At 43.2% G+C, this 17,640-nt stretch overlaps 1 protein-coding gene across 4 annotated transcripts in view; it reads left to right on the forward strand.

Annotated features, from left to right (window-relative positions):
- FAM210A (family with sequence similarity 210 member A) overlaps positions 1–17,026 on the forward strand; it is a 113,871-nt gene extending 96,845 nt beyond the window's left edge. For all 4 annotated transcript variants that reach the window (XM_063923406.1, XM_063923404.1, XM_063923403.1 and 1 more), the window contains exons 4-5: positions 8,724–8,835; positions 13,819–17,026. In XM_063923406.1, the coding sequence (XP_063779476.1) occupies positions 8,724–8,835; positions 13,819–14,088 (382 nt within the window). In that variant the 3' untranslated portion in view covers positions 14,089–17,026. The remainder of the gene's footprint in view (positions 1–8,723; positions 8,836–13,818) is intronic.
- The last annotated feature ends 614 nt before the right edge of the window (positions 17,027–17,640 follow it).

The following is a 17,640-nucleotide window of genomic DNA, read 5'->3' on the forward strand; positions in this document are numbered from 1 at the left end:
TTAATTAAAGCAATGAAAGCCATTCTATCCTTAGAGGATTCAGCAGAGCCTGTGCTAAAAACCAAGGCACCGGTGTTTAAACATCCCAAAACAGTTAAGACTGAGTTTCCAGGGTCAGATCAGCTGATGGAAATTATGGAAGAGGCTTGGGCTACGCCCAATAAGAAGTTTAGAATTCCAATTATCCTCTTCCAGCTGGGGATTGTTTAAAAAGGGAGGTGGCTCCTAAAGTAGATACGCATGTAATTTGTTATCTTTTCCTTCAACATCATTAAATGATGTCCCGGATAGGAGAGTGGATGGTTTTCTAAAAACCATATTTTCCCTGTCTGGGGCAGTCATAAGGCCAGCCATGGCTTCAGCTTGGATGGTAAAGGCAGTGGCTTCCTGGGCTGATGCATTGGAGGGGGATTTTTCTATAGCTTCTAGAGAGCAAAAATCCCATATAGCTCACATAAAACAGGCTGCAATGTTCCTGGAAGAAGCAGCATTGGATATGGGTACTATTGCCTCCAGGGCATCAGCTTCAAAAATAGCTACGTACGTGGAAAGCTGATCCAGAATCTAAGAAGGTTTTGGAATCTCTGCCCTTTTCTGGAAATATTCTTTTTGGTAAAGAATTTACAGATATTCTGGAGTCAGAAGCAGACTCCAAGGAGGTCAAGTTTCCTTCCACATACAATTTCAAACCTAAAGTTCCGGCTTTTCGGCCCTTTCGGTCTCAAGGAAAAGCTAAAGGAAAAAGTGATGGCAACCAGCCCCAATACAAGAAGTCTGGTAAGAATAAAAAGCATTGGGCTACCAGAGGACCGGTTGGAAAAACGGATAATAAGCCATCAGCATGATTGTGCGGGCCTCCACCTGGGGGACCCCGGGGTGGGGGGCCGACTTCTTCAGTTTGCACAGATCTGGGAGCAGTCTATAACATGCCTGGGTGCTGGAAGCGGTATCTGTAGGTTATGCTTTTGCCTTCAAGAAGCACCCTCCTCAAAGGATTTTTTTTGGTACCAGCCCATCTTGGGTAGAGACAAAGGCCAGGGCTATGTTAGAAGCAGTTCAGAAATTGCTTCAGTCAAGATTAGTCATTCCAGTTCCTCCTGAACAACGAGGACAGGGTTTTTACTCCAACCCTGTCTTTAGTTCAGAAGCCAAATGGGTCATTTCTGCCCATTCTCAATCTCAAAGTACTGAACAAATACATTTGGGTACCTCGGTTTCACATGGAGACGTTACGTTCTATCATTTTGGCCATGGAGCCAGGGGATTATATGGTATCTTTGGATATACAGGGTGCTTACCTACATGTTACTATAGCACTGTCCCATCAGTGCTACCTCCGGTTCGCTATCCTCCAGCATTTTCAGTTCCAGGCTCTACCTCAACGATCTTTTAATCCTGGCACAGACGCAGAAATTGCTCTTATGTCATCTGCAACAGACCATAACATGTCTGCAGAACCACGGGTGGCTCATAAATTGGGCAAAATTGTCTCTGGTTCCGTCAGAATGGATGACTCACTTGGGGGCTGTACTGGATTCAAGTCTTCAGAGAGTAATTTTACCTCTGAACAAGATATCCAAGGTCCAGTCAAGGATTCAGAACTTGTTACACAGTCAAAAGGTATCCATTCACGCAGCAATGCGCGTGATGAGTTTGATGGTGTCAACATTCGACATTGTGGAGTATGCACAATTCCACTCGAGGCCTCTGCAGCATCTGATTCTTGCCAAATGGAATGGGTTGCAGCAGACGATAAAAACACAGACTATGTTTCTTACGATCGAAGTAAGAAGGTCATTAGCCTGGTGGCTACAGACATCCCATCTGGACAAGGGGAGACCCTTTTGGATATCAGATTGGGAAATTCTGATGACTGATGCCAGTCTCCAGGGTTGGGGAGCAGTGTCGGGAAGGTTTTGTGTTTTCAGGGGCAATGGACCAAGGAAGAAAGTTGCCTGCCAATAACCATATTGGAACTTCAGGCCATATACATGGCACGGATTCAGGCAAAGGACATTCTTCGGGGAAAACCAGTCCAGATCCGTTCGGACAATGCGACGGCAGTAGCGTATCTCGACCATCAAGGAGGAACTCGCAGCTGAAAAGCGATGAAGGAGGTAAGTCACATACTAAAGTGGGCAGAACTTCATCATCCAGCTTTGTCTGCAGTATTTGTTCCGGGAGTCCTAAACTGGCAAGCGGACTTTCTCAGTCGACACGCCATTCAGGCAAGCGAATGGGCTCTACACCCGGAGGTCTTCCAGATTCTATTAGACAAGTGGAGGTTGCCAGAGATAGATCTCATGGCGTCCCGTCTATACCCCAAAGTGCTCACATATGGGTCAGTAACAAAGGATCCCAGAGTGATCTTTGTGGATGCCCTGTCGTGAGATGGGATTTTCATCTGGCTTACGTGTTTCCTCCAATCACCCTATTACCCAGGGTGGTGAGAAAGATGATAAAGCAAGGAAAATTTGCCATGATACTAATAGCTCCGGCTTGGCCCAGAAGACATTGGTACACAGATCTGCAGAGGATGTCACTGGATGTTCCACTTCTACTCCCTCAACGTCCAGATCTACTGATGCAGGGTTCTTGTTATCACAGACATCTGGATCGACTGTCTTTGACTGTGTTGCTCTTGAAACCTCTATCCTGAAGTCAAGAGGATTCTCACAACAGGTAATTCAAACTATGCTCAGAGCAAGGAAACCTTCCTCAGCTCGCATTTATCACCGAATATGGCAAACCTATATTCATTGGTGCAGTGAACGGAAAATGGACCCTAAATCTTTCAGAGTTTCCAGGGTCTTAGCATTCCTTCAGGCAGGAATGGGTAAAGGTTTGAAGGTGGCTTCATTGAGAGTGCAAGTGTCAGCATTGACTGTATGGTTCCAAAAGAAAATTGCCAATCTACAGGACGTCCGTACTCTTTTCCAGGGAATGCTCCGCATTCAACCTCCTTTTGTTCCTCCTACAGTGCTTTGGGACTTAAGTCTAGTCCTGAAAGCCCTTTAGGTTGCCCCGTTTGAACCACTTAATAAAGTGGATCTTAAATGGTTGACAGCTAAAGTTCTCTTTCTCCTGACTATGCATCAGCTAGAGTGTCAGATTTAGGAGCGCGGTCATGTTCTCTTTTTCTGTTTTTTTGTTGTTGTAGGTTTTTTTTTTTTTGGGGGGGGGGGGGGTTTATCCAGATAAAGCAGGTCTCAGAACTAGATCTGGGTATCTTCTGAAGGTGGTGTCTAAATTCCACCTTAATGAAGAAATTGTAGTTCCGGCTTTCCAGGCACCAGGCCTTTCTGCGGGGGAGATGCATCGCTGGACGTGGTCCAGGCATTAAGGATCTACGTGGATCGTACCAGTGCCCTCAGAAAGACAGATTCTCTCTTCATTCTCTATGAATTTCACAAGAGGATGGCATGCTGATAAGCAGACGCTGGCAAGATGGCTTCGGATGACGGTTTCAGAAGCATATTCTCAGGCTGATCTCCCTGTTCCGGCTAATGTCTCTGCTCACTCTACTAGTGAGGTAGGTCCATCTTGGGCAGCACAACGTGGTACTTCAGCAGAACAGATATGTAAGGCAGCCACATTGTCTTCCATTAACACATTCATTAGACATTATGCCTTTGATACCTTTGCCTCTCATGATGCTGAATTCGGGTGAAGGATTCTCCTGTCCATTCAGGAGCGTCTCCACCACAAAATTGCTTTGGGAAATCCCATTGTTATCCTGTGGATAACCTGTGGACCCTGCCGGAGAAATAAACGTTATGGTAAGAACTTACCGTTGATAACGGTATTTCTCCTAAGTCCTCAGGATCCACAGGGATCCCACCCTGACTCACCTGATTTGAGGATCCTTTTACTCACTAACCTCTTCCTTCTTGTACGGAAGGGTATGCATGTGTGTTCTTGTCGCCTGATTAGGGCTATCTATGATGCTCCTGCCTTGAGCTTTGGAATACAACGGATTTGCCTGAGCAAGGAGACGGGGATATATGGACTGGCCCGTTGCATGCTGGGAGGCCGGAAAAGCTTTGACTGATTGGTGCAGATCCACTGTCGCTTCATCATATCCCATTGTTATCCTGTCGATCTTGTGGACTTAGGAGAAATACCGTTATCAACGGTAAGTTCTTATCATAACGTATATTTGGTCCTTCTCCTGCAGCCTCCATTTGGCACCAGAAAACTGCAAGAGTCTTTTGGAGATACAAGAAAAATACTCCAAAGTGTCAGAAAGTTTATCACAGTACTTTACCATATCGAAAGCTATGTATCCTGTAGAAAATTATTATAATCCTTTATTTATATGGCGCCAAAAGGGTTCCGCAGCGCCCAGTTACAAAGTACATAAAAAAATCATCAAAACAGGAAAACAGCAACTTACAGTTGATAACAATATAGGACAAGTACAGGGTAAATAAACAGCTACATCAGCAGATGACACTGGAATAAGTATCAGGTGGTAGAAGACTGCTGGATTTGATGCAGTTGAAGGTTATTAAAGTAAGAAAAATAATAAGCACATGAGAGAAGAGGGCCCTACTCGTGAGAGCTTACATTCTAAAGCGGAGGGGTAGACAGATTGGGTACATAGAGAGCGTGGAAGAGAGGGTTAGGATGAGATTTGGCTGGGTTTGGTGAAGAAGTGGGTCTTGAGAGCCCGTTTGAAGTTTTGTAGAGAGGTGGAGAGTCTGAGTGGGAGAGGTAGGGAATTCCAGACAAATGTAGCAGCACGTGAAAAATCTTGGAGGTAGGAGTGGGAGGAAGTAATCAGTAGGAAGGAGAGTCGGCGTGCATTAGCAGAGTGAAGAGGATGTGTGGAAGTGTAAAGGGAGATAAGGTCAGAGATGTAAATGGGAGAGGAGTGGGTGAGGGCTTTGTAAGGGAGTGTGAGAAGCTTGAAATTGATTCTGAAAGGGAAGGGGAGCCAGTGAAGGTCTTGTAAGAGAGGAAAGGTGTACGTAGTGCGTTTGGTGAGGAAAATGAGCCGGGCAGCAGCATTGAGGATAGATTGGAGTGGAGAGAGAGATTTGTCAGGAATGCCAGTCAGGAGGAGATTACAGTAGTCCAGTCTACAGATGACCAGTGAGTGGATAAGAGTCTTAGTAGCATCCTGGGTCAGGAGAGAGATCAAGAAGAATAAGTAGAGAGTAGTGTCCCTTAGATTTGGCAGCATGGAGGTCATTGCATACTTTTGTAAGGGCAGTTTCAGTGGAGTGGAGAGGACGGAAGCCAGACTGGAATGGGTCAAGCAGTGAGTGTGAGGAAATAAAGGAAGTAAGGTGGTTGTAGACAATACGTCAAGGAGTTTGGAGGCAAAAGGGAGAAGAGAGATGGGTCGTTAGTTGGAGAGAGTGTTTGGATCAAGGGTATTTTTTTTAAGAAAAGGAGAGATGAGTGCATGCTTGAAGGTAGACGGGACAGTGCCTGATGAGAGGGAGAGCTTGAGAAGGTGAGAAAGATGGGAACAGGCAGAAGGAGAGAGGTAGCGGAGGAGTTGGGAGGGGATAGGGTCAAGTGGGGAGGTGGTGAGGGTACAGGAACAAATGAGGGCCATGACTTCCTCACCAGATGCATGGGAGCAAGATGTCAGAGTTGTTGCGAGGGATGGGGAGGGGTGGTAAGGGATGGGTGGAGGCTGAGAGAGAAGAAGTGAGGAAGCCAGGAAGCAAAGTTGTCGATGAATTTGGAAGCAAAAAATAGTACCAGGTGGGGATAATCATGTAAAAGACTGATTACTCACGATGTGATATAAAATGAAAAAAATTGCAGCAATTTTTAATCCCTAGCCCCCTGGAACTATTTTTTTTTTCCTCAGTATAGCATACCTATGGAACAACCCCACCGGTATTTTATTTAGTGAGGGAGTGCCATGCAAAGTAGCGAATTTCCAAAAAAGCCAATGTACACAGCAAGGTGCTTTTTATTTTTTTTTATATGGCTGCATCTGTATGGGCGGCTCACTGGTCTTGTGAGGAGCTAGCGCAACCTAGAAGCTTACCTAAAGGTGCATACACACTTGGCGATACGCTAAATGAGCGATATCACCTACTGTTCTCCCTACCCTGCCGGGGGGTGTAGTATGGCTGACCGATGGTCTCCTGATGGGGAGGGGCGAGTGCAGCATGCCCCTTGCGGACTCGCCGCGCCGTGGGCTCGGTGGCGACCTGCGGTCGCCACGGGTTCTATTCCCACTCTATGGGTGTCGTGGACACCCACGAGTGGAAATAGTCCCTGTTGGTTGGCATGCCGACCATCGGGATAGTGAGGGGGCGGGATTTTAGGGGAGGTCATGTGACCGTCGGTCTGCTGACCGTCGGACACATGAATACCACCCCTGCCGGGCGGTCAATACCGTGCATACACACAGAACAATAGCGCAAGCGATATCGTTCAGTGACGACATGCCGTGGCCGGGCCCATACATGCAGCTTTGGACAATAAGTCTAGATTGAGCTGCATGCACAGGCGACACAGGTATGATAACGATGCGCGGGGCCGGCCATCGTTCATCGGTTGCAGCATACACACTGGACGATATTGTAAATAATATCACTCAGGAGGGTAAATATATCGCCTAGTGTGTATGCACCTTAGGGGCCAGCCTTAAGCCACTGTGCACCTCTACTTCTCTGTTAAGTGGCTTATGACTTAAATGAATTAAAATAATTAAAAGGTAAGGGTATTATTTTCGTTGCCTGTGTTAATTGTGCATATACAAAGCTTTTTATTACACTGCTTAGTGTAGGGCCAAAAAATCGCTTCCCTGCCAAGGTGCAACATAAAGGCACAAAAAACGGATCTCATTGAAATTATAGGACGACCCGCAATCCCTACGTACCGCTCCTTCCTTCTTCCCTCCCTGTCTCTACTTTTTCTCTCAATCCACTTAATTTTCAATTTAATTAGCTTTATATGTACTGATACGTCCTAACTTGGGGGGGTCATTCCGAGTTGATCGCTCGCTAGCTACTTTTAGCAGCCGTGCAAACGCATAGTCACTGCCCACGGAGGAGTGTATTTCTGCTTTGCAAGTGTGCGAACGCAAAAAACATTTTGTGCAGTTTCAGAGTAGCTCTGGACTTACTCAGCCCTTGCGATCACTTCATTCTTTTTGGTGCCGGAAATTGACATCAGACACCTGCCCTGCAAACGCCTTGACACACCTGCGTTTTCCCAAACACTCCCAGAAAACGGTCAGTTGACACCCATAAACGCCCTCTTTCTGTCAATCACCCTGCATTCAGCTGTGCGAATAGAATCTTCGCCAAATCCATCACCCAGCACCGATCCACTTTGTACCCGTACGGCGCGCCTGCACATTGCGGTACATACGCATGCACGGTTTTGCCATTTTTTTTACCTGATTGCTGCGCTGTGAAAATCGGCCGCGAGCGATCAACTCTGAATGACCACCTTGGGAATTTTCTTTGCACCATGATACCCCGGCCTTTTATATTTCTTATATTGGTGAACTGTATGATTATTGTCTTTACTCTAATTAACTTAGTGCTCTTGTCAAAAGTTGGTAGTGAACTGCCTTTTTTTTTTCAATGCAATCTGTTTTTATTGATAATTAAGTACAAGATCCACAAAAGTAACCATCTGAAAAACCAGATGTACAATGTTCTTTCTCCGGAATTAGCAAGGAGGTCAAAGCTGGCTTTCACTGGACAGCAGGTGTCTTGCACTTTGTAAATATATCTCCTCTGTAAAATATATTATTATAAAACTTTCATAAGTACATTTTGTAATTAGATGGAACCAATGTTGCAATATGTAATTTTATCTGATTTAACTGTGTAAAAGGTTTAGCAATCTTTATTTTCCAATTGCATACAGCATCCAGGAGAGGGCGCACAATGACTAGAAACACTGCAGGAATGTGAAATATATTTTGCCATCAGGTCTTGATCATTATGTATTAAATACTTTGGCAATATTATAATGTGTCAACGTTTTAGGGGGAATGCTCTATCGGCAATGATTCGTCAAAATACAGAGCTACATTTTATTAGAAATGTGAGTGGACCCCCGTGTTTTTGTTTTGGCAAAACCACCCCCAAGTGTTTTGGTTCAGATGTAATTTTTGGTTTGGTTAAAAATCTATAAAAAAAAATTAAATCTTGGAGAAAAATCGATAAAATTAGCCAAAATCATGTAATTTTTGCAGTCCAAAACCAGGACTTAATTTGGATCAGATCTCCTCGGGAGTTGTGGTTCGGTGCAGATGCACAAAATTTGTGTGGATTCGGATTTCTGGAGAACAGAACCACACATCTCTACATAGAATCGGAATCTTGGGCAGTATTCAGTTTGCCGCCTCCATGCCAGTACCTCCTGCACCTGTGCGTGCCCACCGGCAGCTACTGAATTGTTTCTGCTGACGGGCATGCTAGTATCATTTCAGCTTCACCTGGCCAAACCCAACACTAATGAGTGCGATTACAAAGAATAATTGAATATCGCCCTATGATCTCCTGTCACTTTAGGCGGAGATAGGGCGCGATATAACAAATGAATACCGCTCTTTGTGTTATGTTCTATTACAATATAAATGATTCCCATTCAGAATAATCTATATTGCATGAATAATAAAAATCAGCTTGTGTAGAATAGACACAATCTGAGTCGGTGCTTAGCCCATAGGTTGTGATATAAGAAACCTGTCTTTCAGTGTTGTATTTTTACTTTTTGTTTTGTCCCCACAGAGGAGTAAATGTGGTCCCTTTCCTGGAGTTGATTCACTTTCCTGAAAGTGTAGTGAACATTCTGAAGAATTCTCAGAGTGGGAATGTAGTCACAGCCTACGCTATGTATAAGGTAATGTATAAATAAAAGGAGCAAACAAATTGCACATACTTTAAATGTGTCTCTAAAATACTAAATGCAGCATCTTGAAGCTGCATTAAGATTACTGAATTAAAAAAACATGCAGTACAGCCCCCGTTGCCATTGATTTCTAATAGCTTCTACTACTGTGGTTGCAACGACGAGCCTACTGCATGTAAATTGTCTGTCGGATTGAATGTACTGAACAAATAGGCCCTGCCCACTTGCATGACATCACCCAAAAAAAAAACCTTGTTATATGATGGAATGTGTAACACAAATCCGAACACTTCTAGATATACAGACCACCTTCAATCACTGGCTTACTTGTTTGTGACCTGTATTCATTCACTTTCACAATCAAAGTTGGGATTAATGCTAACTTGCCATCCATTATCTCAGTATGCCCTTCAGCGGCCAGTACATACTAAATCCCCTTTTTGTAGTGATATATTTCGATAACAAAGCCACATTATTGCCTGCTCATTATAACACTGGCAAGTTTGACAGCCCTGTGCTGAAGGAGTCATGGTGATGAGAGTTGGGGCTGGTGGGGGTGTAGTAAGTGATCTTTCTTCATTGTCTTTTTATCCTTACAAATATTTGACATTGACACATGCTGCTTTTAGTGAAAATTGCCTCTGATTGCATCATCTAGGACGAGAGCACTCCAGCATGTCTGACTCTGGAAGCCTCTATAGTAACTAGAAGTGGCTATAGATTTGCTTTCTAGAGGTATAAAACACAAACCCTTATCTTGCTGCACATGCGTTAACCATTCCGTGCTCACTTGTACGTTTTACTTTCTGTGATCCTAACAGTTCCTTTAAATCTGGGAGAGAACAGCCTCTTACCATGTAATGACATCTGTGTGCAGTCTATGGGAGATCTGTCTCCCTGTAAATAAATTGATTCAATCCTCCAGAACTGCACAGATTTGGACTTGAATGCAGTCCCTGCTTTGTGGGTGTATAGTTAGATGCAAAGACTCTTCCAATGAAGCACATACTGTATATAGGAAGCCTGGGACATTTCCTTCACTGTATTATGTTTCTACCCTGTACTTCTATTCTAGGTGTTTGTCTGGCAAAAAAATAGGCTTATTTGTTTTATGTTACCTCAGTCAGAGGATACAGTGCAGAAATGCAGGTGTGACTATAATCTAGGACACGGGACCAGTCTGAAACTGAGCAGATTTTGTACTTGCTTGTAGCTAAGTTATCCACCCGTTCCAGCATGTTCCCCCCATGTCTAGACGGTTAAGCAGGCTTTTCAGCTTGGTGAAAGCTGCTTACCTTACTGGTGCTTAATATTGGTACATCCGCTCTGTGTGTACTGTGCGAAAGTAAAAGCACTGAAAGTCATGATTAGCTTTTAATTAAAAAGGCATATATGAGAGCTAACTACTTACACGATGCGTGTTCTGTGTAAAGACAATGTTGCAGCTCTTGTCCTTGGGTGGTTATGTATGATAGAGAGATAAAAGAAAAATATGTTTTTGGGATTACGAAATACCGGCAAAGTCCGACTGCCAAAATCCTGACAGGTGCCCGCAACTAACCCAAACCCTCCCTTCTTGTAGCCTATCCCTAACCCTCCCCTCCCACTGCATCCTATCTTCAGACCAGCCTATTTCAGGTAACACCAACATATTGCTTATAGTTGTACAGTCAGAATTTAATCTGATCAATGTAATCAATTTCTCAGGCATCGATTTATGTAATACCTCTTTCACACAGCCATAAATTTCCCGAGTTAAAACACATGAACGCGCATCAACCCGGGAAATTTCTTGGTGTGAAAGGGTACAGGGACAAAAACCCGGGATTTCTGTCCCTGCATTTTAACCCTGCAATCGACCAGGGTTGGTCCCGGGATGATCCCTGGACCCTGGACAGTGTGAACGGTGCAGGGACATGTCCCACCTTCCCGGGTTGCCTCTGCTGATGCTGATTGGCTATTCAGGGCACTCCCTGGTCTTGTGGTTTTTCGGAGATGCCCATTTTCAGAAAATGCAGGGCCATCCCGGGTTCAGTATGAAAGGTGCAGACCCGGGATGTCTCGGCAAAAAATGCTGGTGTGAAAGGTGCCAACCCGGGAATGTCCCTGCATGAGCCCGTGGCAGAATTCCCGGGTTTTGTCCCTGCATTTCTGGTGTGAAAGGGGATTAAGTGGTGCGGTTCCCATATGTAGGTGTGCTTTACCTCCCACTAAGGGGTACAGAGCCTAATTCAGACCTGATCGCAGCAACAAAATTTTCCTCTAATGAGCAAAACGATGTGCAGTGCAGGTGGGGCAGATATAACATGTGCAGAGAGAGTTAGATTTGGGTTGGATGTGTTCAATCTGCAATCTAAATTGCAGTGTAAAAATAAAGCAGGCAGTATTTACCCTGCACAGAAACAAAATAACCCACCCAAATCTAACTCTCTTTACATGTTATATCTGCCACACCTGCAGTGCACATGGTTTTGCCCATTAGAGAAAGATTTTTGCTGCTGCGAATTATTAGGCCTGAATTAGGCCCACAGTCAGCAGGGTGTTGGGCATGATCTGGTACTTCACAACCCCAGAGCTTTACTACATGCAGTGATGTACAGTAAGGCTGACAAAATCCTTTCCATTCAGCCACTTACATGATTTAAATGGTATATCATAGGGCCCTGTGTAATTGCTGATAGTCATCACTCTTCTAGTGTTACATGTTATATATGTTATATATGATTAATGATACTTTTCTATGTGTGGTTTTGGCCTGTGTTCTCTGGTGGGGTATATGGAGAGAACGCAGTGTTAGCTGAAGGAAACATGTGACACATGCTTTCTTGTCTCTGATCAGTCGTGGAGTAAATACGTTCTCAGGTCAGTATCACATTCTTAGTGGGATGATTAGACTGTGTCCTGGAGGCATGGTCAGTATATGTCTGTCCCACAGGCAGTCTGCTAAACACCCTGTACAATCCTGCACACACAGTAAAAAAAAAAAAATAGCAGGACTTTTTGTTTTATTTTTTTATTGTGATATTGGATTCTTTTATCACAAATGCAGCAGTGTATTTATGATGGTTATTTAGCGTAACTTGTAATAAATCCTATTGAATGTGTAGAAATTGGCATCTAATGGGCTTGCTCTGACTAATGCCTTGCTGGGGGCTACTGACAGAATCTGATGATTTGTCCCTCACCGCTGCACAAGATATCTGGGTTCTGTGGTAATTAGACCATAGTTGTGAGGGGACCAGGAGCATGTACTGTACATGTCAGACACCGCACCACAATGGGTAATGAGTGGGAACTGTCAACATTTTCCTCACCAGAAAAGCCGAGATCTCGCTGCAAACGTATCCCTGCTGCCATGAAAGGATTTACAACGGTTTTATGTCTTTAATGGGAAACACAGCTGATGACATATAACCTGAAGGAAGTGGGAGGACTGTTTGTATCTTGCCATCTCTTTGATTATTGTTACTATTACTATTCATGTCTTTGCACTGTTTTTTATAACATTGCTTAAGGAGAAACCATGCATAATTCCATGGTTTGGTGTAGGAGATATGCTGGAAGCTGGTGGTAGTCTTTTACAGTCGTACGTGTGATCTGTTTGTATATACTTTTTTTATTTGTAAAGGTGTTTATTTCATCCTATAGCCATTAGTATGTTGTGTATCTGTGAAGCCTTTCTGAAACAGCATGGCTGTAAGCACGTTCCCCTGTCTGCAGCAGCCCCTTACTATAACATAGTAGTCAGTGGTCTTTTTTTCATCCTATTTTGTGCATCAGAACTGTATGAAAACTTTGGTGCAAATTCAGCTTGGAAGAACATTCACATTGCTGCGTTGGCTGTATGTTTATTTTCATTCAACTGAGCGGTGTCTTGGTAAATACATTTAGGGGGAGATGTACTAAGCAGTGAAAAGAGTGGAGAAGTGAGCCAGTGGAGAAGTTACCCTTGGCAACAAATCAGCTGCTCTGTATAATTTTATAGTATGCTAAGTTTAAATGTTACTTCAGTGCTGATTGGTTGCCATGGACAACTTCTCCACTGGCTCACTTCTTCACTCTTATCACTGCTAGTACATCTCGCCCCTTAAAAAGGTATCGTAAAAACCCTATTAGCCGAGATAATGCAATCCGCGTCTGCAGCAAAATTTATCGCATTTATCTATGTAAAAATCAGTTTATCGCAGCCTGCGCGCTCCCGTTTTCCATGCCTATCCTGTTCCAAAATGGCGCAAATGGGATTAGCGCGATAATTCTAGCCAACTAAAGCAGAGATAAGTATAGGAGAAAATGGGGAAATCTGCCTGTACCATCAAAAAAGCAAAACCTTATGAAACTAATTAGTGTCATTAAATTGATTAAAAAAATGATAGAAAGCAATCAAGTGCTCTCATTAAATTTGGGGTACATAAAAAGGGGTATAAGTATATATTTGGGTTATTTTAAGAGACTTTTTTTCTTTTAAAAGTGTAAACGGAATTAATTATTCCAACGTGCAAGCCTAAAAACACTTGTCCCACTCATAAAGCACCCCAATATACCTGTCCCATACCTTGTACCCCAAATTCCATCACTTTGCATTTCTTGGCCCCAAAAATTACATGTCATTATTGGCCAGTTAAAAATAATGTAACTAAAGTGAATAATTAGTCGTTCAAAGGGGTGTCTCGGGTTCTGAACCAAATCCCGACATTTTTAACTTTTTAAAATAGGGATTTTGCACTGCTTATCACCTGCTCAGAGACGGAGAAGAGAAATTTGTGATAATCCCTATGGAGACTTATAGCTGAAAATGTATCGCCACTAATAGGATACCGAATTATCGCATTTGCAATAATTTATTGTCAAGCCGCGTTATCGCTGCTATTAGGATACCGCTCTATGTATTTTTCATTTGTTAGAGTGCATAAAAATGACACGTGTGAGCACAGTTCTAAAAATCAGGGAATCTAACTTCTATTCCTTGTTTTGCAGATTGCAACGCCAGTTCGATATACTGTCACATTAGGGGGAACTTCCATTAGTGTTAAATATCTCAGGAAATATGGCTACTTGTCCACACCGCCATTGGTGAAAGACTATATACAGGACAGGATGGAGGAGACAAAAGAACGTATCAGCGAGAAAATGGAAGAAACCAGGGACCTGATCAGTGAAAAGATGGAAGAAACAAAAGATCGAATCTCTGAAAAGATACAAGAAACCAAAGATACCTTATCTTTTAGGAAGAAGAAGGAGGAATAAAGTAACGCTGACCATTTTCCCAGTAATTGCACATTATTACATTACTGCCTTTCTGTGCAGAAACCAACATTATTTTTTAACCAGCTTTGATATGACGTTAGCAGAAAGCTGCTGTACTATTGAACACACCAATATGTTTGTTTAGTCTGTACCAACAAATATTCCTAGAAATCATCTAGATTAGAACAGTTTATCTTGTCTATGGCTCTGTACAGCATGTCTTAATGTCTGCATTCAGTTAGACGTAATATTAGCTTTTCAATGAAATCCAATAGAATTTTTTTAATTTCTCATGCGCTAGAGCATATAATAAGTTGGAAGAAGTGCTGAAAATTCCTTCATATAAATTTTGAATGAGAGCCAGCAATATAAAAGTGGAACGTGACATACAGAACTATTTGCACTTACAGCAGTTCCTTATATTTATCAATGAATGGAAAGGGTATGTGGGCAGGGGTGTACTACGATATACCGAAGCCGGGATCCCGACCGCCGAAATGCCGGCAGCGGGGCAAGCGCAAAAGAGCTCCTTGCGGGCTCGCCAAACTATTTATTTTCCCTCAAGGGGTATCATGGACACCCCAAGAGGGAGAATAGTTGTCTGTATCCCGGCGCTGGTATGCAGAGCGCCGGGATATCGCGTGCCTCCCGTGGGCAATCAGTGCAAAAGATGTAATCTCACTGCTTTGCCAGTCCGCATATGTTATTTTTAGGAGAAAGGTCCATAGTGGCATTATAGCTTTAAATTCTGCTTTCTACACAATAAAAGGTATTTCCCAGCGTTCCATGTAATACACGATGATATTATTGCGCATTGATTTGTGCTAGCAGAAATCTATGGGGGTGAGGGGGGGTTTACTGTGCCTGCAGATCAGAAGGAAAGTATTACTTTGCCACTGGTAATTTATTACTGTGTTATCACTTGTGCCAACAAAAATAGTTGTGCTTTATTACACAAGTGCCCCACGCTATATATAATAGTTGTATATACATGATTACATTATTTTAGCACTACGATGCATATGTGCTCTTTGGAAGAACTTTATATATGGATAATTTATTTAATGGCTATTTTTTAACATGGCACAAAGGTGCTGCAACAGGTCGTAGCGATAGTTATCTGAGTTATAGTCAAGATTTACAGATAGCATAGCTTCACGTGTAGCATACATGTAGGGTAAAGCATCACGTATAGCAGCACGTGTAGCATACATGCAGGGGAGGTGGGGGTGGGAGTCAATTGACCGCCGGTCAGGATACAGATGCTGGAATTCTCCCACTTTGGTAGTGGTTCACACCACCACCCAAGGGGGATTAGAACCCTGTGGGGACACGCTGCACTCACCGCTGAGATCCTGGCTGTCGGGTTCCCGGTGTTGGTCTCCTGACCGCCGGGATCTCATACTGATCTCCATGCAGGGTATAGCAGAACAGGAGCTGAGTACTTACCACCCAATAATTGTAACATAACCGTTTCCTCTTACACAACTATACAGACAAGATTTTTTTCTTTCTCATAAAGCATTTTATTAAGTGTTATGCAGAGTCTTTAATGTTTGAATTGTGTGAATTACATCAGATATAGTATTTTATGCTGTGTGTTGCAGCATAGACATAAATGGGGGTGTGCCTCCAAGGGAACTGCTGATATATACCAGGGAGGGGATCCGGTCTGAAGATCGACACTGTCTAGGTTGACAATGTTTAGGTCGACCACTATAGGTCGACAGGGTTTCTAGGTCGACATGTGCTAGATCGACAGGTCAAAAGGTCGACATGAGCTTTCACTTCCTTTTTTCTTTTTTTTTCCCCATACTTAACGATCCACGTGGACTACGATTGGAACAGTAATCTGTGCCGAGCGAAGCGAGGCACCTTGCCCGAAGCATGACGAGCGAAGCGAGCCGTGCGAGGGGACACGGTGCACTAATTCGGCTCCATAGTCACTGTACGCAGAAAACAACACAAAAAAAACCTCATGCCGACCTTTTGACCTGTCAACCTAGAAACCCTGTCGACCTTCCAACCCTGTCGACCTAGTGAGTGTCAACCTAGACACTGTCAATCTAATGATCCACACCCACCAGGGAGATGCGGTCAGAATGCCGGCACCGGAATCCTGACACTGCAAAATCCCAGCTCCGGAATGCCATACCAGGAATGGTGTTACATTAGCCACAGCTCTCGTCACTCGGCCAGAGTGCAGTGTTTTTCCCTATATGTTGCAGCTATTGCTAATTGTACTCTTGTCATTAAGTAGAAGTACATACCTACGGAACCATCACTCTCCGTTCAGTCAGACAGCTTTATTTTCTACAACAACTGACATCAATACATACAGTACATGATTTATTTTTGATCCCTTCAGTGTTTAAATGGTTCCACCTGTATAGATCAATGATCCTATTCTTAGCTTAGTCTGTGCTCTTTCTGTTTGGAGCAGGAGAGCCCTGGTACAATCAGAGATGCTAATTTGGTTTCTCAGCGAATGAAATGTAACTTTAAATTATTATGAGGTAAACACAGATCACAAGCGCACTTCATGTTGTGTTTTTGTTTTGTTGGGCTCTAGCGGAATATCTGGTGCCTACATGGTGAAATAAAAATACTTGCTTAATTTCCTGTCTCCATATTCCATGTAGCATTTGCCTTTAAAATGTTTGCTGAACCCATTTCTTTCTATGTTCATGTGACATTATCCTATTTTTGCTACCGTTAGTACCGTTAGCAATGTGTGTCAGGACCGGAGGAGGCTGTAGTGAGTGTAAACAATCCAATATAGGATAAGATGGACACTGAGTTACTTCTTAGAGAAGATGAGGATTTTATTGTATAGCAGAAATAATATAAATGTGTGTATTTCTGTTTCAGAATTGTTAATGGTTAGAATGCGTAGACCTCTGCCTTCCGAAGGGGAGAAATAAACATTTTTCAAGTATTTGTGTTATTGGTTGTGTGGAATCTATCTTACCAACCCAGTCCATTTTCTCACACAGACCAGATAGAGATGCAGCTAGAAAACGGTCTATTCCTGGCCACACTGAGAATATTCTGTTTCGTTCCATTTTCTTTCTGTATTCAACACTCTGCATTCTTTTGGAATGTAAATGTTTTGTGTTTCTCAGTTCATTTATACTACTGACGTAGGATTACCATTTAGGGGTAATTCAATTAGCCGCAAAATCCTGTTTCCACGATTAAAAATTGAGGTTTTGACCCACGAAAAGCAGCCATTCAGTTGCCTGTGACAAATTATCTGCAATAATTCTCCATGTTTACAGCTAATTTCTTTTCACCACTTTCCAAGCAGGTGAAAAATCCCTATTTCTCTAACGTCCTAAGTGGATGCTGGGGACTCCGTAAGGACCATGGGGATTAGCGGCTCCGCAGGAGACTGGGCACAACTATAAAGAAAGCTTTTAGACTACTGGTGTGCACTGGCTCCTCCCACTAAGACCCTCCTCCAGACTTCAGTTAGATTCTTGTGCCCGGCTGAGCTGGATGCACACTAGGGGCTCTCCTGAGCACCTAGAAAGAAAGTATATTTAGGTT

Source organism: Pseudophryne corroboree, chromosome 5 (assembly GCF_028390025.1).
Source record: "Pseudophryne corroboree isolate aPseCor3 chromosome 5, aPseCor3.hap2, whole genome shotgun sequence".
In the NCBI taxonomy this organism is placed as follows: Eukaryota; Metazoa; Chordata; class Amphibia; order Anura; family Myobatrachidae; genus Pseudophryne; species Pseudophryne corroboree.